The 26,661-nt window shown below is 39.9% G+C and overlaps 1 protein-coding gene across 1 annotated transcript in view; it reads right to left on the bottom strand.

Annotated features, from left to right (window-relative positions):
* Positions 1-2,607: 2,607 nt before the first annotated feature.
* hs3st4 (heparan sulfate (glucosamine) 3-O-sulfotransferase 4) overlaps positions 2,608-26,661 on the bottom strand; it is a 160,534-nt gene continuing 136,480 nt past the window's right edge. Inside the window, exon 2 of the mRNA XM_077213382.1 lies at positions 2,608-4,688. Coding sequence (XP_077069497.1) covers positions 4,034-4,688 — 655 coding nt within the window. The 3' untranslated portion in view covers positions 2,608-4,033. The remainder of the gene's footprint in view (positions 4,689-26,661) is intronic.

Consider the following 26,661-nt stretch of genomic DNA (forward strand, 5'->3'; position numbering starts at 1 on the left):
TGCCCCACTTTGGTTCCCTCAACAAAAAGTCAATAGGATTTTTCCATTGGCTTTTGGACTGTTGCAGAAAATAGGACAAAAAAAGTTTATAATTCCTACATGGTTTGTTCATCATGATAATCTTCACAAATGAACACGTCACACACCGAACAAAACCAGGGTCGCACAACTTCAAGATCAACATGAATAAGTTTCCAAAGTTGGAGAGCTTGTGTTATAATAGTTTGCAAGAGGCTGTAAAAGTGGACTTGCAAGTAGATGATTTTATCTCTCTGGCATGATAATGTTTAATGCCAGACAACCTCTGTAGACCCATTTAGCCACTTACCACCTTTTACTAATTAATTATTTATATTCATAAAATAAAATGGGAAAATATCTTGAGCTCATGTTAAACAAAAACCTGTTTCATGCAAAAAAAGAAAATCCATTGACTTTAGAATGATGGAACCAAAATGCCAAAACTCGTTTCCAGGTTTTAGGACTATATTCCTTCAGCAAAATGTCACTTGCTGTGAGAAAGCGAGCGGATACAGTTCACCGCATCGTACCTGGTTGAGACATAGTGTTTGGGAAACCATCATTCACTGCTTGGCTTGCACAAACCATAAAAAAAGAACGAAAGATAAAAGAAAAGCAGCCAGTTGTGTCCCACCTGTCTTCATCCACAGATCCGTCTTTGAATGGAGGTGTGTTACATGGAAGAGAGAAAGTTGAAATCAGAGCGCTTTTGAGCAGAGCACCAGGGGGATAGATACACGGCTGAGGCTCAAAGCAGAACGGGTGACCTGGGATATTGTGGTTCAGGCTTCAGTGTTCAGTCAGGGGGATATAAAAGGGCAGCACAGCGCTTACTCTGATTGAACCAATTGCCCTGTGTAACTATCTCTCATGTCTGCCATTCCCCCCGGGCAAAAAAAAAAAAAAAAAAAAAAACACCAGCTCAGCACTGAGAACATACAACAAGCCAGAGAGGTGTGCAGAGGGAGGGGCCGATACACTGAAAGGGAAGTGTACTTAGACCCCGTTTATTGATGTATTGGCTGCATTGATTGTCGAAGTTGTTAAATAGTTCCGAGACATGGGAAAAAGATTGGATGGAGGGGAATTCGAAAACCATGTGAATCCGAAAGCAATGTTGAAAGGACAGTGACACCCTGTTATTTGTCTTATCAAACAAGCCAGGGGTGCGTTCCCAAAAGCATCATTGGCCAACTATGCAATTTCCATTGAACTCTATTAGTAACGACGGAACTTGCGACCATAGTTGGCTTTGGGAAACACACCCGTGATTCGTGTAAACCACATTTCTACTTTTTTTTACTAATAAATTCTGCTGCTGGAATAAGTAAACTTGCAAAGTGAATTAAGTTCATTATAGCCTGAATGTTTGTAATCAATTGAAAATAAATTCTAAATGTGAGGCCAATGAGATTTACTTATCTCAGTTTTTGTATCCTGAGGGTTTACTTTAAATGTCACAGCACAAATGTAATTAATGTTTTCTTAAAATTATCCGAATGGCTGTTTCATTTAATCACTGCTTGCTATTCAAGTAACGCTCGTTTTTTTCAGCTGAGACTTGGAGTTGTGTGGTTTAATAAGCATATAGCATAACACAGAGTTAAATTGCTAAATAAATAAGTATCCAGTGAAATTAAGGAGTAGTCTTCGGCATGAACAGGTCATGCAACAGTGGTTTGCATAATATTAAAATGTATGACAACACCATCTGAGATGAGCGCAATTGAGCAACATAGCTTTGGGTTATGAATGTGAGACTTACACATTGCCAGATTTATACTGAAGGACTTTTGTCTCTCCCAATCAAGTGCTCAATATATTGTAAATATAACAAAATGCACTATATTGTCAGTACATTTGTGAGAAAAACATGGCTTTTTGGAAGAAAAAAACTGAAACAAGATAAATGCAGCGATCCCAGAAATATCACTTTTTTTTACATGAACATGAACCTGAAATGTATCCATCAGGTAAGTTGCACATTGAAAAATTTTACTTCCTAGATGATTCTCGCAGGAATCTCTTTTAATGTCCCATTTGTCTATAATGACAGGACTTTGTTACAGCAGATGTTGGTAACTCCCTGCTGCTCCCTCCGCAAGCATTGGTGCTACACTCATTATCATGTTGCTGTATCACTATGCCAGCGGCTGTGTAAAATAACAAAAACAGGAATGGAGCATATGTGCAACATTGGATTTTTCTGAAATAAGCAGCAAGTGTGATAATGACAGTTTTAGTGGCTGTGATCAACTCACATGAGAGATGGCATGAAGTTGTGATTAATGACACACAATGTTCCACAGTGTCAGAAATGATATAAAAAAAAATACTAGATTCAGGAACTCATGAAATGAACACAGGTAGTTTCCTGCTAAATCACTCACATACCATTGTGACCTGGCATCCATTGTATCCACACTCATACAATGAAAATAATTCTGCAATTCTGGTATAGTAATGTTATACATACTGTGTATAATCTTGATACTCTATACCATGGTACTGCATGATTTTAATATCAATTTAATAGACCAAGGTACTTGATAATATTACTGCATTAGCAAAGCAAATTTCGAAAGGTTTTTTTTTTTTTTTTTTTTTTTACCGTATTCACTATACTGTTCAAAAGATTGGGGCTAGTAAGATTTTTATTTATTTTTTATTCAGCAAGGACACATTAAATTGATCAAAATGCGACAGTAAAGATATTTTAAATGTTACAAAAGATTTCTATTTCGAATAAATGCTGTTCACAGTTTCCACAAAAATATAAGCAGCACAACTGCTTTCAACATTGATAATAATAAATGTTTCTTGAGCAGCAAATCATCATATTGGAATGATTTCTAAAGCACCATCTGACACTGAATACTGGGGTGATGATGCAAAAAATGTATTTTGGACATCACAGAAGTAAATTTCATATTACAATAATATGAATTAAAAATGTTTTTAAAATATTACTGTTTTTACTGTTTTTTTTAATCAAATAAATGCAGCCTTGCTGAGAATAATACACTTCTTCCCAAAAACAAAACCTTACTGATCCTAAACTTTTGAATGTCAGTGTAAGTGAGCAATTTATCAAATTGAGGGAATACTCAACCCCATCTCACAGCAATTTGTACAAATTTTACGAGGTGGCTAATTCGTACGAATTCATACGACCTCCCTCGTAAGTATTAGTACGATTTCTGCTATGAATCGTACAAATTCGTACGAATTGGTCGTGAGATAGCGTTGGAATACTGCATGTAGTGCCTTTTTTCAAACTAATTTATTGAATACACAGTGTGGTCCAAAAGCATGAGATCTAATAAAAAAAATAAAGAAAAATGGAAATCGAGAGTTTTACGATTTGAAAATTTAAAATATATGCAGTAAAATTGTCATTCCGATATTGCATCATATAAAATGTAATATATGATGTAATTGAAAATAATATGCATATAGAAGTATAAGCTTTTGGACCCAACTGTCTGAATTTGTTTAGCCACAAAATAAATTGTATGCATAACATTGGGCAGAAATAGCTGAAACATTCTCATTCGAGAGGATTGCTGTATTGATAAGATCTGAATTTGATTGTAGTTTCTAGTTTACAGAATCCACAAAGATCCTCGGTTATCAGAGTCAATTGTACTGCACTCACTGCTGGTGTGCGAGAGAGAGAAAGAGAGAGAGATTAAAAAATAAAACCCTCAGGGTGATGGTGGGTAAGGACACTTAACTCATCGCATGCATCATCATAGAACACATGATTCGTATAGCAACTCTTTCTGAACAAAAATGAATAAAATCCTCTGCTCTTGACAAATATAAATATATTTATGTTAGGGATAATATCTACAATAACATTTGCCATCATAAACACCAATGGTATCGGGGGTTGACGGAGCAGATTAGCACTCTTGCTATGGGTACACACTTTCGCAAAGACAGCAACGATGAGGGATGGGGAGGGTTCGGCTATGAGAAGGCTGGTGGTGCGGAGAGCAGCATGGGTTTAGTCCCGAAAGCCAGGCGAATTGCCATCCTCCTCCAGTTCCCACTGAAAGTTTTGCCCTGTCATTTGGTAGAACATCATGTTAAAGGGCTTGTAGAATTTATGCAGTCTGCGAATGACATCGGGCTCTATTTTGGGGTGAGTTCTGCCCTTGGACTTGCCAAGGCACCGAGGGGTACTGCTATCCTCTGGCTTCTTCAAGCATGGGAATCCCTTGGTTTTATTAAAATAGAAATGTTTGTCGGTAACAATACGCTTGAGTCCCAGGAAATCCTGTACCTTTGCCATCTCGCCAGCCGGATCAACGATAAGCCGCTCTCCGCTGACAAAGTGCATCTGTGAGAGGGGGAAATACTGCATCCAGCTCTCCAGGTGAAGTGCGTAGATTCCTATTCGCAACGCGCTCCACGATGCGTCGATCAGGCCCAGTGTTCGGTTCTTGAATGCCAGCACTTCGAAGGTGGGGATCTCCGGCCTCTTGGAGAGCGTCTGAGTATAGTCCGAAATGGCTCTGGTCACTGGATTGCGGACGACTATGATTAGTTTAATGTCTCTCGCCATCGAGTGGATCCGCTTCGGTGCGCTGTTTGTCACAAAGTAGCTGGGCGTCTTCTCCATTGTGATCTGTCCCTCTAGAGTAGACGGCATCAGCTCCCTGCAAACACCAGAAGCGAGGGGAGTAAATTAGTGTGAAGCAGTAATTTGCACCATCTTTATTATTATACACAATACCCAAGGACAGGGTATGTGCAAAAATTGATTCAACTAGTAAGTGGTAAATTATTTGAAATCACACATGAAGATAACTGGTATTATCACTAGACATAATATTGCAAGTAGAAGTGTACAGCTAATTATGGCCATGGAGTAACATACAAGAGATAAAAGACCAAAGATGAAACGCGTATGTGTATGAGCGTGTTCATTGTTTAATTGACTCCATCTGTGTTACTCCTGGCACTGTTTTGGAACTTTAATAACAAGCGCACTGCATATCATTAATACTGCTGAGCCTGGGGTATTGTTTTATCATACATTTACTCAAGTGTTATACTCTATCCCAGCAGGCACAAATGCTTTTTACAACATTTTTTTTTCCATGTTTCATTGTGGTCGCAGTTAGGTAATGTTGCAATATAACATTCTAAAAATCACACAGAAAAAGTTAATTTGAACATAAAACAATTTTGAAATCTTGTGTAAATACAAGACATGTTAAAACTAAAAAATGGCTTAGTTCAAATGCAAATCTCTGCCAGAAAATATGTATAAAAAATATTTCAACAACCTCTGTAAAGTTTTGAAATAACATGACATTAATGTCATAACATTTAGATGCAAATTACTTACCTGTGTAATGGGAAATTGATTTTATTTACACTTTTTTTTGATAGTCCACGTAACTTTGCAACTACAGTACATGTCAGCTCTCATTTGAGAATTAGACTGTAGACTGTAGTAGACTGTTAGGTTATGGTTAGGTGTTAGGGTTTGGGTTAGTCGAATAAGTTGGCATGTAGGTGCAAAGTTACTTATAGTCAGAATGTCTGTTGTGGAGCATCAAAATAATGTGTTAGCAGATATTAAACAGACAGTCTTACTCTGAAACACTCTAATGAGAGTTAATTAACGTGTAGTTGCGGAGTTACTTATAATTAGTAGAATGTCTAGTTACCGTTTAAGTGTTACCGTTTATTTGAAAAATGCTTTATGATTTTTATTTGGAAATAAATTAATCATATAGTCTTTCATGTCATTTGTATTCAGAATTACATTTCTAAATTTTATTGAAGAAATTTAAAAAATTGCCCCTGTAATATAACTAACACTGTATTTTGTTTCTGGTAAACACTTTCATTTGAAGGCATTCTGACAATATATGTAATACCAGGCAGGACATGGTAATGAAATGTTGATAGAATAATGATTTTAGTTTTCTGAAAGTTTGCAAAGGAACCATTACAAAAATAGAAGTTTATTCGGTAACACTTTACAATACGGGTGCACTAATAAGCATTAATTCATACTAAACTAATGCACAGATAATCATGAGTTAATGTATGACTCATGAAGAACTAAACCATTAATTAATTATTACTGCATCAGCAACTAATAAAGAGACTATATGAATAATAGATTAAGTAATACATGAATTGCTATTAATTAAACGTGTCATCATGTATTAATTCCTTAATAACATATTTTATTAACTAATAGTGTAAATTAATGTTTTAATTACCACAATTAGTCAAAGCTATGCACTTCAACTTCCAGTTGTCTGCTTTAATTAATCATTAGCTAATGATTTGCAAATCTATCATTATGTTATGACTTTACTTGTTGAGGCACATGACTATTAACTAATTGTTAAGTAATATGTCATTATGGTTATGGGTTTTGTCATCCCCACTAAAGGTCTGTGGGGCAGTTGCACATGCAGTGAGTGTAATGTCAGAGAGTTTTTGAAGGATGGGTATGTTGGGCCGCACACAAATATCAGCACACCAGAATCTGAAATACTGACGCTGTTACACCGTGTTTAAACTGGACGAGACCAATACAGCTGTTTACACTGGACATGACAGACCATTGCAAGTCCATTTTTCCTTCATAACAGAAGTAGCGCAAGAGCTCGGAGTACGTCAGAAATAGAGTAAGTTGTCGCATCCAGTGTTGTATCACTGATTATAATGCGTTCTGGTTTCTTTGTCTGGTCTAGACACAGTGTTATGAAATAGCAGAGCTTGGCCGCATGTTCTCAGTGTTCTTCCTTTAAATCCTAGAGCTCAAGCTTAACCTGACACACTCCTGTGCCATGAACTATTGGATACGGTGGTTCATCTGGCACAGTGGAATCCCGGTTGTAAAAGGAGGGAAATTGAAATCCATAGTGTGGATGTCAAAACCAAAATTACATATTACTTAACATTTAGTTAATAGTCATGTGCCTCAACAAGTAAAGTCATAACATAATTGCAAATCATTAGCTAATGATTAAAGCAGACAACTGGAAGTTGAAGTGCATAGCTTTGACTAATTGTGGTAATTAACACATTAATTTACACTATTAGTTAATAAAATATGTTATTAAGGAATTAATACATGATGACATGTTTAATTAATAGCAATTCATGTATTACTTAATCTATTAATCATACAGACTATTTATTAGTTGCTGATGCAGTAATAATTAATTAATGGTTTAGTTCTTCATGAGTCATACATTAACTCATGATTATCTGTGCATTAGTTAAGTATGAATTAATGCATATTAGTGCACCCGTATTGTAAAGTGTTACCGTTTAGTCAATTGTGCTATTATTATTTCTTTTAAACTAAAAATAAGAAAGCATATTTCTAGTCGCTATTCATGTAATATACTTAAAATTACTCTTAAATATACTTGACTTAGACTGACAGAAAGTGTAAGTTGGCCTATTTACACTTAAAAGTATAATTAATTATTCTAAGTATACTGGCTTGTAGTTGTGTTTACACTTAATTTAGTAGCCTATCTTGTTTGAAAATATTGACTTATAAAGAAAACTTACAGTATAAAACTACTAAGCTAGTAGTTTACTGAGAGTAAACTTCAGTGTACTTTCATTAACTAAAAAGTGTCCTAAAAAAAATATTTAAATCGTATATTTGCAGTAAAAAAACCTTAGTTGTAAACTAGTTGTGTACTCAAAGTTTATTACTGTTACACTTAAAGTATACTTAAAAGTATACTTTTATGCATTAGAAAGTTGGCCAATGTAGTCCCAAGCAGTATTGAAAAACACTTACAATACTTTTACATTGATATTGGTATACTTATTACATAAAGTAAAGTGCAAGTCTATTTTTAAAAATACTTAAAGTATACTTAATACATAAATGGATATATTAATTTTTTGTAAGGGAAATGTGCCAACAACAACATAAAATGTTGCTGCAACATTGTTAAAAAGTGTATTTAATACATTTTAAACCTATGCATCTGTCGTAGTAAGTGCATTAAAGTAAAAACATTATCAACATCTTCACTGCTTAAAAAAAAGGCATCCAATGACCTTTCTCCTCTTCTTGCTCTGATAAAATGTACAAATTCCTCACTGGAAAGAAAACATTAATTATGACACTTTCTGTCAGAAGAGATTTTTGTTCTTTGAGCAGTTACAGTCAGCTGTTTGTCACTGTGTGAAGTATTGTGTTCTACTTTTTATCATCAAGATCAAACTGGGAGATGAATCAGTGCAGTAGGAAAGAGTCATTTATAAGTGAAGGAAATTAAATAAATATTTATCTCTCTTTTTAGTTTATATTGTATGATGTGATATGTGATAAGTGCCTCAGGAGTGCAAAACAAATGAATATTTAGCAAGCTCTATGATCTATTCTGATCTAGTCAGTATGATCCCTCATTAAATCTCACAACAAGAATTTGACCTAAATGTATGACTACATAATTCATTTGCCTTCAGTTCTATGTAATTGAGACAATATGAGGCACATCATCACATTCAGAACCAAAATTCAAAATTCATAATATCATATTCATATCAAATTATATGTATATTCACTAAAAGAAGATGATTTTATTCAATAGCCTAGTAAAAAAAAAAAAAAAATACATATTTCACAGAATGACAGCTAACAGAATAGAATAACATATTATAATGTAATGGCAATGTTGGAGAAACTATTATACAACTGTAGCTTGTCAACAACAGCCTTGATAAAGTAAGCCTAACTTCTACAAGCTAACTTCATTGAAGTTTTTTAAGGACAAGCTATTAATAAGATTTAACTATCAGATAATATAATTTATTATTTCATTAGATAATGTATCATTTAACAGTATTTGACTGGTTTAAAAATAATGAGGGTTTTTGAATCGAGATTAGAGTGATAGCATTACACTTTAACAGACATTTATACCAAAAATTACTATATTTGTTAAATATTTTTCCATATAAAAGACATAGACTTAAATAAAATTAAACGAATACAAAATTACAAAATAATAGAAAAAGTAGCTTGTTTTAGGAAATGTTATATTATTTTGACACTGTAAAGTTGGTAGTGTCACTTCCTTAAACCGTGGGCTCAATGTTACCAGCTTTGGGGAAAGATAAGTGGAAAAAATGCAAAATCTTTTGAAGAGACACAAAATAAATGTATGGTTTTAAATACACAGTTGGTGGTAATATAATCCTGTCTGTGGCTGTATAGACCCAACCACCAAAAGCCAAATATAAACTTTTGTTGAATGATTTCGGCTAAATTACTGCATTCCAGGCTGAGGGTCTTCCTTTAGGGCACAGCGGTTAAAAAGCAGTTTTAGCTGAAGTCTTGTCAAAATGTTTGGCACTCTTTATTATGTAATTCTTGACATGTTTGCTTTCTCGTTGTGTTTGACCTTTCCAGCTTTAATAGAGCGGAAAATAAATAAAGAAATCTGAGTCTTTGTTAAACCTGCCATAAACCAAAAAAAAACTTAAACACCTTGTTGCACACACTATCTCAAAACTATACAGACGAATTAAAAAAATAAATATTAAAAGCTTTTTGTAACTTTACATTGAACAACAGCACTCACTTTTGTTCAATGACTAATACTTCTTGTGTAATTAATAATAAGTTTGTCATTTATTATATGGATGCAGATGGATTGAGGAGTTATGTAAGCATTGTCCATCAAATCCTATTATATTGAAATGTACCTCAGTTCACAGGTGAAATGCTGACTACAAATGACAATGTTATGTGTGTGTGATTCCTTCAAAGCGGAAGTGTGCATTTTTAAAGTTAAAATACTTTCTCCTATCCCAGTTTAATATGCAGAAACAACTACTTTTGTGATCAGGATTTGTAGGTTGATTTTATATAAAAATAGTAAGACTTTGGCTCTGTGGCACTTCATCCATCCATCCGTCCATCCATCCGTCCATCCATCCATCCAACCATCCATCCATCCATCCATCCATCCATCCTTCCATCCATCCATCCATCCATCCATCCATCCATCCATCCATCCATTAATTAAACCCTAGTAAATGTATAAAAAAAATATAAAAAAAATAAGTTGGACTAACATAAGAAAATTAAGGCCTGGTTACACAGACAGGGCCAAGGTTAAGCCAGGAAATAGGCCTTAATTCAATTAGGACATTTAAGTAGCTTTAAAAAATTGCCCTATAGGAAAAAAAAATACATTACTGGTGTTCACCTTGAGACAAAACAATGGCCGTGACATATTTTAAGATATGTCAGTGCAAGTTGCTTTCAGTTAAATAAGGTTAAACATGCATTTTAGTCTGGGGCTAACTTAAGTCTTGTCTGTGAAACTGGGGATTAGTTTGACAAATGTAGTAAGTTAAGTTTTTTGTTGACCCAACTAAACTGATTTCGATTTTAATGAAATAAATTAATCAATTAAATTAAGTAAGGGTAATGATTTTTTTGAGTGAATATTGCTGATCAAATTTCAATCTATATGAATGTCTTCTGATGTGACAGCTGCCGCTCTCGAAAAATATGCTGATAGCATGAGCCAATCAATCATTGCATGTTGGACACATTTTAAATGAGCATCTCTCCAGGCCGCATTCGAATTCTCCTTGTGGAACACATCAAATAGAGTACATATATCCTCCATGCCCCTCAGCACACGCATGCACACAAGTGCCGCTGTAATTTCATTTCTGTAACAGTATTGCACTACTGATGGGTAATTTCCCAATGGATTATGCTTTTCTCAACATGCTATAGAACTGTGGACACTTCTAGAGCAGTAATGGGATATAAAACACATCTGTAGATAGCACAGTGACTAGAAAGAGTATTAGTTTTCATTACATTCCATCAATGTTCTACACTTCCTCAGTGCGGTAATGAATGACTAAAGATTTTTTGCCCTCTCAAGGTCTTCAGGAGCTGGCTATTTAAAGTCCACGATAAAGCATATACGAGATGCCCAGGACGGGGGTTTGTTTGCTCGCAAGTTGAATCAAATAATAAAACTTGCTGAGAGCAACCAAAATGGGGAAAACCCCATAATGAATCACCTTGGATTCATCTATGTAAATTGCATCTAAAGTACAGGCAGACCTCAATGTTTAATAACAACACGTCATGCTTCTCCGGAAGAAGCGATTTGTCAACAGGACAGATGACTGATGCTCAAGGTAACCTTCTTCATTTAAGACGAGCACATAACCGGCCATTGTCCTCATCAAGCTCGATGCAACTCATTATATGTGTAATTGCAAAAATATGGAGATTATGGAGGCGCGATACCTTCATCTGTGATTGAGGTCGAACTCATTTTGATTGTGAGTGAATCAGTCATGGATGGTCTACATTTAAAATGTCAGAGGGAGGGAGAGGTGGAAAAGAAAACAGAATGCTGATAAACAAGCTAATTTTCCTACGCGCCGCGGATGACTCGGCTGGCCTCGCGCTCAGCTGGAACGGTGAAAAACTGATACAAATGGTTAACAATTGCTTATGCCTGCATGAGGAGTTGCAGCATGACACGGGTCATTCGGGTGGGCAGGTAAATACAGCGCGAGGGGCTGAAAAGTCTTCACTCGCCATCTGCTGTTTACCTACTCACGCAAATCGTATAATATACCGGAGCTATTTGTCTATAGGCCTTGTCGTGCTTGCATAACGCTTGAATAAACATGCTTAGGACAACTAGACTTAAACAAGACAAATTCCTTCCCTTAGCTTCGTGGATCATTTGATGTGGAGGGATTTTTTCTGCTTAGTAAACAAAACAAAAGAAAAAAAATTCACGATGCTTAGATGATTGTGAAATTCAAGTTGTGCATGTTTTTCTTTTTTTCTTTTTCTTTTTACATTTAACAGGCATTCTGAGAATGGCAGGTGAGCACACTTAAGAATAAGAACTAGCAGTCTAATGAATATCATTTTTACGGGAATGTTTCTTTCAGAGCGCAAAGCTATATTGCCTCTTTGTGCTTTGAAGTTAAAAGCATTCTAATTGGCACTTGCTGTGATCTACAAGACTGAGAAAGATAATGCATGATCCTGAGGTATTATTTCTCAGGTTTATCTCCAAATGCATCTTCTTAGCCACTTCTCTGTCTCCAAGGCAGATATGAAAGAAAAAAAAAGACAACTCACCTTTAGGGTTAGAATTTCTAACGGCCATATTGTTCACTTTTATTATACATTTATTTATTTATTTGTTTGTGTTAAATTTTAAGTTTACTTAATGCAAATGTTAGTCGATGAATTCTGAATAGCTGTTGGTATGTAAATAGATGCTAAATTAAAGTTTGGATTGCAATAACAGGAATAATTTGCAATGCAATACAACTTTTGTAGCGTCCCAATTTTGAAAATGAACTAAAGATGAACATCAAAATGAATTAACATCATAATTAATTTTAATTTGGTAGAAATGTATTATAGTATTCATCTACAATAGTCATATACCATCTTCTACAATGTTCCATAAACAATTTTAATGAAATATATCTAAATTATAATTTCAATCACCAATTACTAATATCTATAGCTAACTTTTTTTAAATGCCCCATTTACTGGGTCTATGATATTATATTAGGTGTTTCATACAAAAAGGACATTCCCAGCAGCATTAGTTGCACCTCACAGTGAGATAACCTTACATTGTTTGCATCCTTTTATAACTCTGAATAGTTTCCCACACAATGTTTCCCACAACAGCTCTAGCTCAGTTGTTTATCAAGGGAATGTAATGGCAGAATTGCCTGTTTGTTTCAAGGGGAGGGTGGGGCTCGTGGCAGAGATTCAAGAAGTCAATAACAAGAGCAAGACTTTTCCAAAAATAACTCAATGAGTACAATGATGAAAAACTCTGTGACATAAAACTTTGTTGTAATTAAGGCTTCAAGCAATATCAGCATATAGCATTTCTTCAAGATATATATGCACGTCAATCAAGCGATGAAGGTAAAATGTGTCATTTCTGTTTCAATTGACAAATTTCTCTGATCTACTACGTAATGCAAACAGATAGCTCCGCTTCAAACTCATGCCATTGGTTGAACCAGTGCTGCCATGTCAGGATGCTTAAACAAACAGAGCAATGTTTTGATAGCATCAAAGAGACACAGGGTTTACACTTTTTTGTTGGAATCAACCAACAAATGGTTTATTTATAGTCATCTCTTCATATTAGTCTGAGATTGCATGAAGTATTTTAACACTGAAATATTATACACTTCAACTTTGAAGGTTTAGCTCACACAAAACTGAAAATGATGTCCTCATTTACTCACCCTCATTTTTCTTCTGTGGAAAACGTCTTGGTTACGTATGTAACCCTCGTTCCCTGAGTAGAGAACGGAGACGTTACATCGGATGACGACGAATGGGGTTTCGCTTAGAAAGCCTATCAACTTCGAGTATTACAAAACGAGCCAATGGCAAAGAAATGCCATGGGTCTGCGGAATTTGCATGGCGTAACTCCGCCCCACCTCGTGGGTATAAAAGGAGGACGCCGGCAACAGGCAGATATGTTTCTTCGCTGAGGAGCCAAGACTGAGCTCAGGCGATCCCCGCGGTACAGCGGAAAGTGGCAGGCAGACGAAACGTCTCCGTTCCCTACTCAGGGAACGAGGGTTACATACGTAACCGAGACGTTCCCTTTCGTTGTCACTCCGAGTTACGTCGGATGACGACGAATGGGGTTACCAGTCTAATCACGCCACCTTCTCAGCTGTCTTCCAGTGCCCTGCGTAAATCTGAGATCACTGTCGTGAGACTGGCACGGACGAAGGACTCCTATTTAGCACAGGAATACCAAGGTACACTGGGGAGCATATCCCAAGTTCAGGGGAAATATGCAATTACTGCCAACCCAGAGGGGGGGACTTAGAGAATACACATGTGACCTGAAGGAGACATGGAGAACACTGGGGTGTCCAGCCGCAGGTGGAATATTTCAACCCCAGGGGTGGCAAGGTGGCTTGCCAAGGGAAAGACACATGCTCGGGAGGCTTACAGTGGAAATACACATGTGGGGGTCGCTCAGGGGAGGGACCATGCACACGGGAGGCACCTAGCAGACGCACAGGCAATAGACACTGGCGCCAACGTCAGGAGTGCTGGAGGAACTCAGGGCTTTTCGTGGAAGCTCACCTGAGGAGAATATCGCACGTATCCAGTCCGTGGAGTGGAATGGCGAGCAAGCGAAGACACCTGAGCGGGTCCAGTACTAGCTGGTTGAAGCGAGTACATGAGAGGACACTGGCTCCACTCGGAGATTGTAGAATCTGGCGAATGTGTTAGGTGTCGCCCAGCCTGCAGCTCTACAGATGTCTGTTAGCGAGGCGCCATGCGCTAGAGCCCAAGAGGATGCCACACTCCTTCCTCAGGGGAATCGGCCAGGGAGGTGCTGTCGCGAGGAGTACTAGTTCGGAGAACCAGGTCCGGGCGGGCCAGTATGGCGCGACCAGAATGACCTGCTCCTCGTCCTCCCTGACCTTGCGCAGGGTCTGCGCAAGAAGGCTCACTGGGGGAAACGCATATTTGCGGCCCCGCGGCCAGCTGTGCGCCAGTGCATCCGTGCCGAGCGTGCCCTCGGTCAGGGAATAATACAGGGCGCAATGGGTCGAGTCGTGAGAGGCAAACAGATCTATCTGTGCGTCCCCGAACTGGTCCCAAATCAGCTGGACCGACTGGGGATGGAGTCGCCAATCTCCCGGGAGGGGCTGAAGCCGTGAGAGCTCGTCGGCTGCACAGTTCAGGGCTCCGGGGATATAAATGGCATGAAGCGACCTCAGATGCTTCTGACTCCATATGAGGAGGTGGCGGGCGAGTTGCGACATACGGCGGGAGCATAGACCACCTTGATGGTTGATGTACGCTACAGTGGCGGTATTGTCTGAACGGACTAGTACGTGTTGGTTCTTGAGCACGGCCCGGAAGCGGCGCAAAGCAAGACGTACGGCCAGCAACTCGAGGCAATTGATGTGCCAGAGGCGGCGGGGTCCTGTCCAGGAGCCCGCGGCAGCACGTCCATTGCACATGGCACCCCAGCCCGTGGAGGAGGCATCTGTCGTTACAACAACATGCCGCGAAGCTCGTTCCAGGGGCACTCCGGCCTGTAGAAAACTGAGGTCCGACCACGGGGTGAAGGTCTGACGGCAAGACGGAGTAACTGTTACTCGGAAGGTGCCGTGTTGCCATGCCCACCTCGGGACTCGGTCGCGAAGCCAACGCTGAAGCGGTCTCATATGAAGCAATCCGAGCGGCGTTGCCACGGCTGCAGATGCCATATGCCCCAGGAGCCTCTGAAAGAGTTTCAGTGGAACCGTACTTTTGCCCTCGAACTGTCTCAGGCAAGTCAGCAGTGACTGCGCGCGCTCGCTCGTAAGCTGCGCGGACATGGCGACCGAGTCGATATCCATACAGAGAAAAGAGATCCTCTGCACGGGGCAAAGTTTGCTCTTTTCCCAGTTGACCCGAAGGCCCAGACGAGCACTAGGTCCCTGTGTTCGCATACCTGGTCTCGAGAGTGAGCTAGGATCAGCCAGTCGTCGATGTAGTTCAGGATGCGAACCCCGTGTTCCCGAAGGGGAACAAGGGCTGCCTCGACGACCTTCGTGAAGACGCGAGGAGACAGGGCTAGCCCGAAAGGGAGAACCGCGTACTGGTATGCCTGCCCCTCGAAGGCAAACCGAAGGAACGGTCTGTGTCGAGGGAGAATGGAGACATGAAAGTAGGCGTCCTTCAGGTCGATTGCTGCAAACCAATCCTGGGGCCGCACACATCCGAGAATGTGTTTGGCAGTGAGCATCTTGAACGGCAGCCTGTGAAGGGAACGGTTCAGCACACGCAGGTCCAGGATTGGCCGTAACCCACCGGTTTTCTTGGGGACAATGAAGTACGGGCTGTAGAAGCCGGTCCTCATCTCGGCGGGAGGGACGGTCTCGATCGCACCCTTCGCCAGCAGGGTGGCGATCTCTGCTCTCATGATAGGGGCGTTGCCACCGACCAAAGTGGAGCGGACTCCCCTGAAGCGGGGAGGAGACCGCGCGAACTGAATCGCATAGCCGAGCCTGATCGTCCGTGCGACCCAGCGGGACAGGAGGGGAAGCTCTAGCCAGGCTCCCAAGAACTGTACCAGCGGGGTCATACGGACCACAGACTTCCCACCGATGGTGCAGCAGGGCGGAATGACTGGCCCGGACGTGGACGGCATAGCGGCCCGGTGTGGGGGCACAGTCATTAACCGCGCCCTGACAGAGGAGACCAGGGAAGGAAGAACGTTCCACGGGGGTCTGCTCTGCCAGGGGGCTGGCGACAGAGGCGGAAGAGAGCGGCACGGTCCGGGGACGGCGCGCACTGTCAACCGGCTCTGGGACAGAGGGGGACGAGGGGTGCACGGCTCGGAGGCGGCGCACTGTGTCGTCCGAGAACTCTGTGTGCTCAGGGATGGGAATGTTACTTCTTTCTTTAACCACATTAGGGTGCTGCCCACCCGTGGGTGAGCAGCGGGGAGTGGAGAACAAAAGATTCTCCCCTGGCCCTCCACCGGGGGAAGGAGTGGTCCTGCTACCATCTCCTGAGAAGTAATTTTCAGCATCCCTGAGCAGCCCGTCTCAGGAGCGCCGCTTGGCCCGGCGTTTAGCGGGGGGCGGGGCTGGAGAGGGCTGGGGCGCCTTCTTACGACTTCCTCCTCGACGGGGCCTGGGTGGAGGCTGCTGCTTGGGCCGGGCGGGAGGGGCGGGAGCCGCAGGAGGGCGCCCTCGGCGGCGAACAGACTGAGGGACCTGCCCGGTCGGCTGGGTGGAGGCAGCAGCGGGCCGTCGGGGCAGAATATGCTTAATGGCCTCAGTCTGTTTCTGGGCGGTGGAGAACTGTTGGGCGAAGTCCTCCACCGCACCGCCGAATAGGCCGGCCTGGGACATGGGGGAGTCGAGCAGGCGAGAGCGCTCAGCGTCCCGCATGTCAGCCAGGTTCAGCCATAGGTGTCTCTCCTGGACCACAGCTGTGGACATCACCAGACCCAGGGAGCGTGCGGTCACCTTCGTCGCCCGGAGGGCGAGGTCGGTGGCGGCGCGCAGCTCATCGAAGAGCCCTGGGTCCGTCCTACCCTCGTGCATGTCCCTTAGCATCTGCGCCTGATAGACCTGCAGAGTGGCCATGGCATGCAAAGAGGCAGCCGCCTGTCCCGCCTTTTCTGTATGACTTCGCCACTAGGGTAGACGAGAACCTACAGGCCTTGGATGGGTGCTTAGGCTCGCCGCGAGAAGAAGCACTCTGAGGACACAGCTGCATCGCAACAGAGCGCTCAACCGGGGGGAGCCCAGTGTACCCACGGGCGGCTGCCCCATCGAGGGGAGGAAAGGCGGATGAAATCAACGAGCGGTCGCGGGAAGACATGGGAGTCTTCCAGGACTTCGAGATTTCATCATGCACGTCCGGGAAGAAAGGTATTGGGGCAGGCTGAGGACGGGAAGCCGCAGCTGCACCCAAAAACCAATCGTCCAGCCGCGAGCGCTCAGGGCAGGGTGGAGGGTTCCACTCCAAACCAATGCTCGCGGCCGCCCGGGAAAGCATGGCCGTCATCTCTGGATCGGACTGAGCCACAGCCGTATTCACACCCGAGGGTGGCAGCTGTGACGAGTCGTCACTTCCAGACGAATCAGACCCGCCTAGTGATGCTGCGATTGACATTGCATCTTCCTTTGGAGCGCCAAAGGACACCCGCGGGACCTGAAAGGACGGTCCCGCGGGGATCCCCTGAACGCTCGCGGGTTGCAACACTGGAGAAGGTGCTGCGGGGCACGGACACATAGTCGGCGCTTTGTTCCACACAGTCACCCTCAGATCACCCTGGCCACCAGCCGAAGTAGAGCCTCTCGAGGAGGCGCTAGATCGGGGTGTGGATGAGGGGACTCTCACTCTTGCGAGATCCTTGAGTCTCGATCTAAGTGTTGCGATGGTCATGTTCCAACAGAAAGAACATGACTCATCCACGAGCGCTGCTTTAGCGTGATCAAAGCCCAAACACACTAAGCAGCGCTCGTGCCCATCAGAGTCAGACACCAGTCGACCGCAACCAAGAAGTGCACGGGCGAGGCATCTTTAAAAAGACGTGCCGCGTGCAAGCTCTTTTTGTGAGAGAAACTCAGTGCTGAAGCGCCCGCGGAGAACACACTCGCTGGCAAACCACGCTCAGATAAGCAGGAAGTGTGCACTCGCCGGGAGATCGCCGTCACACCAACACTGGAGAGTTGCTCGTCTCGTAAGAAGCTGAAAATCAGAGATAGCTTAAGGAGTGAAGAATTACACTTGGCTCCGAAGCGAAAACATATCTGCCTGTTGCCGGCGTCCTCCTTTTATACCCACGAGGTGGGGCGGAGTTACGCCATGCAAATTCCGCAGACCCATGGCATTTCTTTGCCATTGGCTCGTTTTGTAATACTCGAAGTTGATAGGCTTTCTAAGCGAAACCCCATTCGTCGTCATCCGACGTAACTCGGAGTGACAACGAAAGGGAACAAGAATATATATACTGAAAAATGTGTTTTGTTGTTAATGTTGTTTTGAACCCAGCTGACATTCATTGTATAAATAACAAAAACAAAAACAAAAAAACTTCTTTTGAAGAATATATATTCTTGTTCCCTTTCGTTGTCACTCCGAGTTACGTCGGATATATATAATGTCGGATATATATAATATATATAATGTGCAACTTATTAACAATATGCAAGTATTGCCAGCATCTAAAATCTAACACATAAGTATGAACAACTTTACAGACGTACAAATGTTCACAAATAGTATTTCATATTTTAATGAAAACTTTTTTGTGTGCCATTTATGCAATACATTTTTGTTTTTGCACTTGGGTTTAGGGTTATTACATTTTTTTTTAATATTCTATATTTATATATTTTAAATAAATGTTTAGGGTTATATTTAGTGATAGGAGAGAGACTAGAGACTCAAAAGTATCTTTATAATGGTATAATTAACAAATTAATTATTATTTTATATTGTTGAGAAGGTTTGTTTGTTTAGGTTTTCAGGTAGGCTTAAGAGATCTAAAATAAATGGTACAAATTCAACAATATAAATACATTTATGATATAAAGGAATATAAATATTCTTAGTCGGTAACTAAAAGTCGGTAAGTCGGTAAGTTTCTGTACCTGTAAATGTTGTGAATACATATGTATAAACAATGAGACCAGGCTGAACATAAAGTGCGCTGAAATCACAAACATTTACCAGACAACCGCGAAAGCCAATGCAGTGAACTTCAAGCGCTCAAACACATCTAGACTTTTGGTATGATATGAAGAGGGCCAAAACACACAGGGAATTGTTTTTCTTCTCTTATGGGGTGAATAGAAAGGCTTTCTGAGAACAACACCAAGAGACTTGACAGGATGAAGCACCTTCGACAGTTCCCCAGACAGTTGTGCCTCTGTTTCCTTTGCGCTCTCACCCGCCTGACTGATGTTTTGCTAAGAGAGCTGTAGAACAGTCAGTTTATAAGTTACATGGAGAGAGGTGCGAGTAATTAAGACAACAACACGTTCTCCCCGCTACAACTGAAGCCCCTTGATTCCGCTTCCCTGAGAACTGTTCACTTCAATGAAACCGTTTAGGAGAGAACTGACAGCCGGTCTTGATCAAAAAGCCTTTTCTGTTCTCTCCTCCTACGATCCCCAAGGCCATTCTACGTCCAACAGCTAGGCAGTGCATCGCTACCCGTCCTGCCAGCCTGCTGCACTTAGATCTAAAGCTATGTTTATGAGCCTCTCGGACATGCTGAGCGTGATGAAATGAACCAGAGGAGAAGCTTTATGGATCTTTGGAATATCACCATAAAGCTGATAATTGCTCCATGAAACCAGCCTGTATATCACTCTGTAAATGAGCTTGTTTTTCCCTCGCAACATCATTTTAACGAGAAATTGCAGAGGAAGGAGCCACACCTCCGAGCGTCAGGCTATATTTATGAATTCGTTCCTGAGGGGAGAGAAGCAGCAAATTTTGTTTTGCCTTTTCATCACTCACAAGGCATGGATCGCTCCAGAAACCTGCCATTCACTGGAATATGCATGCAGGTTCTTTCAGAACTTATGTTTGTTTACGTTCCTTTTGATGGGGTGAGAAGAGCGCTTCGGGATACACGCATACAATTTCCTCACAATAGCCACAAATATCTTATGATTGGTGAGGCAATTACAAAAACAAGTAGATGCAATATTTGGCTCCCTGTTATAGAGGACTGGAGAATACAAAATTGCACTGATCACTCATTTAATATTTTACCAAGATGCAATTTAAATATTATTGCCATCTGAAAAAAAATTAATAAAATAAAACCGAGGTAGAAGTCACACCTGGGTACAATAGAGGCAAAGGCTATAATTTATATCCAAAAAATCTAGCTGATTTGGTTCAGTTAAGCAGAACTGATTAATATGACGGATTGGATGTGATAGATTTTATTGGCAAAAAGAACTAGCGATGAGCAGTCATCCAGGTACTGAGAGAGATTGCACTGCTGCCCGTGAATGATAACACCACAGCTTTCCTACTCTGCATGAGTGACAGGAGTTATGCGTCTATTAGTGATATGATAACCGTGTAGACCCACACATTAAAAACAGGCTTTTCAATATGGCTCCCATCGATGATAACAGACTGACATCAGAGAAGAAATGCACTATGAATCAACCATGTCATTTTTTCACTTGTCCATACAAGTAATACATCATGATCCAATGTGTAGGAGACATATTTAACAATTAGAGCTGCCAATTGATTAAAGATTTTAATCAAATTAATTCCATGACATGCCAATTAATTCATCGAAATTATGACAATGTATCTCATATATCAGCATTTGCTGAGGAAAAAGTTCCCAAATTCAGTTAATTTTGCAACTGGGTATGTGAGAGGTAGACAGAATATTTCACACAGAATATGTCTTGCTTTTATTAAGTTTTCCAATTGATTTATATAAACATCTGCCAAGAGGCTGTTTTTTTCTTGCAGTTGCAAAATTTTGCATATTTTTTTGCCCATTTCATTTACATTTTATTGGATTTTTCTATTGCACTACCATTCAAAATTTTGGCATTCGTAAAATTCAGTTGTTCAGCAAGGATGTATTATATTGATCAAAAGTGACAGTAACAACTTTTATAATGTTACAAAAGTTTTCAAATAAATGTTGTTATTTTGAACTTTCTATTCATCAAAGAACCCTGTGATAAAAGTATTACAGTTTCCACAGACATATTAAGTGTTTTCAACATTGATAATAATATGAAATGTTTATTGAGTGGCAAATCAGCATATTAGAATGATTTCTTAATGATTAGAATGATTAGACTGGGGTAATGACGCTGAAAATACAGCTTTGATCACAGGAATAAATTACATTTTAAAATATAATAAAATACTCTATAAATCTGTTATTTTATATGTTAACAATATTTCACAATATTATTGTTTTTACTACATTTTTGATCAAATAAATGTTGCACAGTCTTGTATTTTTAATTGACAAATTTTTTTAGTATTTTTTTTTAGCATAATTCATTCGATTGTGTTCATTTTTAAAGTAGTTCTTCACATTAAATGCATGCTTTAAAACGACAACAACAGTAAAGAAAGAAAGTCTGTGGCGTAGCAGTAATCCACGTGCTTGAGACACACTGGAGCTCTCACTGAGGCACAGGTTAAAGCTTGACCTGGTTTCATTTCCCCTTCTCTCTTCCCAAAAAAATTCCTTCACTCTGTCTATACTGTATTTTTTTGTAAAAGGCAAAAAGCTCATAAATAAAAAAGGAGGACGCAGTCTGCCTCTACGAGCAAAATAAGACATAAGTAGACTGTCTTATGTCGTTGTTTGGCTGATGTGCTGAAGTCCTCTGAAGCACAACAGTACTTTTAGAGTGCTGTTAGTCTGCAGGCACTCCATTGAGTCTGATATTTGCTTGAGTCAGCATCACAGGACCCCATTTGTCCAGTGCACTTACTTATAATAGCTTTGTGCAAAGCAGCATCTGGAAGCAGCTACGGCTCCGCTCATTCCACGAATGACACTTCACTGCTCTAACATCACATACTACGGAACATTTCTCTCTTGATACAGTCAAACGTGATGTATTTTCTCAATTTCCCTGCTCGAACTCACTAGACTGGGAATAACTAGCCTTTGAGAAAATCGAAGCACAGTGAATTCATATATTCACTAACAATGCACAATGGGTGAGCCATTCAGATATCATTGTAGCAGTCATTATTGAAATAATATCAAAGTTTTCTGTATCGTCTGCTCTTTGGTGATCGTGTGATGTGCAGCATGAAAGTGAACTCCTGGCCATATTTAAATTAAAATACCCCCCTTCCTCTCTCCCTTTTCTCACTCTCTCTCTTTCTTGAGCCAGTTTAGCTAAATCCTTAAATAGGTATCTAAGATTCAATTTATTTCTCTATCTATGTAAAAGGCTCAGGCTGGCAGCAGCCTCCTGAACGAGAGGCTGCTCACAGGAATGATTGATTCATTCCTGACTCAAAATTTTGACTCAATTTTTTTTTTTTTTTTTTTTTTTTTTGCATTTAAGGAAAGATTTAATTACTACAGTGTGTATTTTTAACACTGGGACAGATACTTTTTTTTATTATTTTTTTTTAGAAGACTTAAACTGGTATGTGGTAAAAAATAAAGAAATAAAGAAATAAAGAAATACTGTACACAGTACAATGCATCTCAAGTCTACAAACGTATCCATAAACCAGCAAATGAGTCACAATTTTAGTTTCTGAAAGTTTGTTTTTACTTGTTATTGTATATTGTACCCTAAATGGTCACTGTGATTTTGCCGAGTAAGACTTGTTCCTCCGTCAACATATATTGTTGATTCTGGAACAACATTTCTATATGAAAACATAGTCCTAACACTATCCCCATCCCTACCCCTAAACCTAACCCTACCCATAACTTATCCTTAGAATCAGAGGGAAATTATGGTGAACAACACTGATGTAGAAACACTTAACCCTGTTATAAAGCCGTTATCTTCTGAAACATTGTCAAGCATTTGTAGCTATAAGATTTGGAGTCAACATTTTAATTTCAAACGTCTACTTTAAAACTCTCTTAAATTGAAATTTTTGTCATAAATTCAATCTTACAAAATAAGATTTTAAGACTATCATGGCTGTTGTGAGCACAATAAAACAAACTTGCATGCATTCCGGTGAGAGTCAACCAAATAATGAAGGCACATTTAAGCTAAAATGTTCTGTTCTCATTTCAAGTTGCCACATAAATATTATATCCCATTCTATTGAGGCAACTTACCCCATATAGTATGACAACAGAAATGACAATGTGCATTCAATGAACTGTATCTTTTTTCCTGTGCCATAACAGTAGAACATATCCAATAGCTTTTTAGCATCCAAGACTTTAAGGTATGTGTCTACTTTCAAAGATAAACCATAGAGAAATATTCACTTGAATAAATAGTGTGTCTTGTTTTCTCTTGGCTTGTTTCCATAATCACTGTTCATGGATAAATGCCACTCAATTTGCACACATTTTGAAAGTATTAGGCATTTTTTTGTAATTGTATGATTGACAAAGGTAAAGGCAAAGGTACAAATTTGCTTTCAGATTGAGGGCCAAACAAAAATGGGCAAAGCACACTTTTACTTAAAGTTAGATGCTAAATAAAGCTACAAATAACTCAAAGACAGCCTTATATATTCTAAATCACAAGAGTAGAGTGAAGTGTTAATATAATCCTTACACCAACCTACAAGAGTGACACAATAGAACAGAACTAAGACAGAAAAATGTTCTTGGACTTCACTAATCCAACAAAGTGCTGCATACTTTTTCCAGGCTCTGATACTCAATGCGTTGACCTTTGATATACTTTGAAGGAAATCATTTTAAAGCATTGGAAATGGAGCAAAAGCCCCAATGCTTACAGCTAATGTGCATGCAGTGTTTTCATTCAACTTTTAAATGTCACCATTTCTTTTTATCTTACTGGAGACAGCTTCAAGAGCACATCTTCACTGTTTAACTAAGACAGTCACATGGATAAATATAAAAACTAAAACTAAAATATACTTTAATTTTATTTCTATTGAGACTTGTAATAATTACACATTTGTAATGATGGATTTTCAATTTAGTACACTTAAATATATTAACTTTAAATGTAATATCAAATAACACACTACCGTTATAATTGCAAGGTGCTTATGTTAATCAACACAATAACCTAGTGTACTTCTTTAAGAGCTCAACAAAAGAATATGAAAACATCGATTTAAAATGTACTAATTCTTACACTATTATAAAATGCAATTTTTTTTTTTTTATACCTAAGGGTGTTCTTTATGCTCTTTTAACACAGTCGTTTTTATTTGATTAATATTTATATTTTCTGCAAGTACAGTTTTTCTTATTAAGGGGGTGGTGGGGGTGGTGGGGGTGGTGATGGCACAGTGGATAAGACACATGCCTTTGGTGTGAGAGACCCGGGTTCGAATCCACTGTGAGACACCAATGTGTCCCTGAGCAAGACACTTAACCCCTAGTTGCTCCAGAGGCGTGCGACCTCTGAAATATAGCAACTGTAAGTCGCTTTGGATAAAAGCGTCAGCTAAATGAATACATGTAAATGTAAATTAAGATCGGAAGTACAAGTACGCATTCGATAGTTAAGCACACTTCTTTTTTTTCTTTGCATAAGTGAGGAGTATTTTGACCTTTTCTCACAAAAAGTAGCATTTTAACAGCAGAGCAGGTTTAGATGAACCTTTATTATATGGGTCACTAAAAGCCAAACTAGAACCGCATTAGCTTTAATGGAGACATGTTCACACAGTGGCGTTTATTCGTGAACATCTGGCTTCATGGAAAGAGCCTGCTAAGAACGTTATAATCACGTACTGAAAGGACTAAGCTGCTCCATTAAAGGCTAAGCTGAACTATTACTGGAACATTTGGTAATTCACATTGTGCTTTTACTGCCACAAATAAAATAAAATAAAAAACCTGCTTAAAAAAGACTCCAAAAGCAGGTTTTCTGTTACCTGATGATATATTTGAGATGAAATCTCTTCTCCTCAAGAGTTGCAGGTGCAATCGTGAGGGATTTCTGGGTAATTAAAGATGTAGCAGTTGTTTAGCAGACTCTTACGTAAGTGTTAAAGGAACGCAATGGATTTTCAAGCAACACATATGTCATGTGGTCTGCCGCAGCATATGGAGAGGAACGTCTGTTTACTTCCTGTCGCCAAATGTCCATCATTTATCTCTACCTACATATGCAATATATAGAGCACACTGGCATATAGAGCTTTGGATGACGTAGCATTTCCATATGAGATGACTGTAAACACTAAACAAAGATCCTGCCAAAAGTTCTTATTGACATAAAACACATGCCAATGGATTTGATTGCAATGTTTTCGAGCAATCATTTATGACCGGACAGCTTCTCCATTTTAACCCTTGTTCCATACTGGAACTAAACTCTAAGCTAGACTAATACTGCTTCAGCCCTCTTTTTAGTTTTGGATTTCCTGTATATTTGATGATGCTATGGATCAAAGCACGAGATGTATAATTCAATTCCACTACGTCATATGCAACCCTGTTATGTGCAATGTTGCACCACTGTTTCTCGATGGTTTCAAGCCGTGTACACTCCTGTCAAATTCCTGCAAAATATCTCCTAGCAGCATGCTGTGTTGGCTCAATAACCGAGAAAAATCATCCTTTATCTTCAGAGGGAGCGACATAGAGCATGCCAACTGTGAAATGACTGTCCCAAGTCATTGAGCACCTCGCAGGCTTGCGATTCGAGAGATGGGTCTCGATATATGGGTAATTCTAGAATGGATTTCGGCACAGCTCTCAGAAAACCTTGGGGCAATGAATAGCTTGTTTAAGCACTTCCAATAAACCACTGTACATGTCTGTAATCTCTTCATCAGAGGTGGAGAATCGCACATAGCGAACACAGGATAATGTTTTACAGATATACAGATTAACTTGTGTAATCTGCATGGCTGAAAGGAATATCTTAAATGGGATGTGTCAACGTTTATGGATTACTTAAAACCTGGGTATTAAATCCTTGTCTCTAGGGTTTCTGTCGTCTCGATAATCTAAAAGATTGCTCTCTTCTTGGAGTAGCTGTTTGTAGACATTCACACAACATTTAAGACTGTCCGAGTAAAAGTGTCCGATCACATTCGGACATAAAAAACAATAATAAAAAATTTATTAATTAATTAAAACAATCAATCAATCAATCAATCAATGATGTTCAGTGCTATAAATGTTATATATTTGAATGCAGCTAAATTAACCTATTTCTACTGAAGAAGAGAAAGGGAGCGGACAGCAGAAAAATATGCTCAAAGCTCCAAACCTTGTACGCATAGCATTTCACAATTAATATTAAATACATCAATCAACACCAGCCAAATCATAAATTTCAGCATTTAGCGAGCCTTTGAAGTCACTGTGAATCATTGATTAGAGAATGTGAGCCGCCCTTGTGGATTGTGGGACAGTTGGTGGGCTAAGGTTTTTTTTGGGGGGGGGGCTCG

Source organism: Siphateles boraxobius, unplaced genomic scaffold, assembly GCF_051911475.1.
Source record: "Siphateles boraxobius isolate OS27281-9 unplaced genomic scaffold, OSU_SipBor_1 66, whole genome shotgun sequence".
NCBI classification, from domain to species: Eukaryota; Metazoa; Chordata; class Actinopteri; order Cypriniformes; family Leuciscidae; genus Siphateles; species Siphateles boraxobius.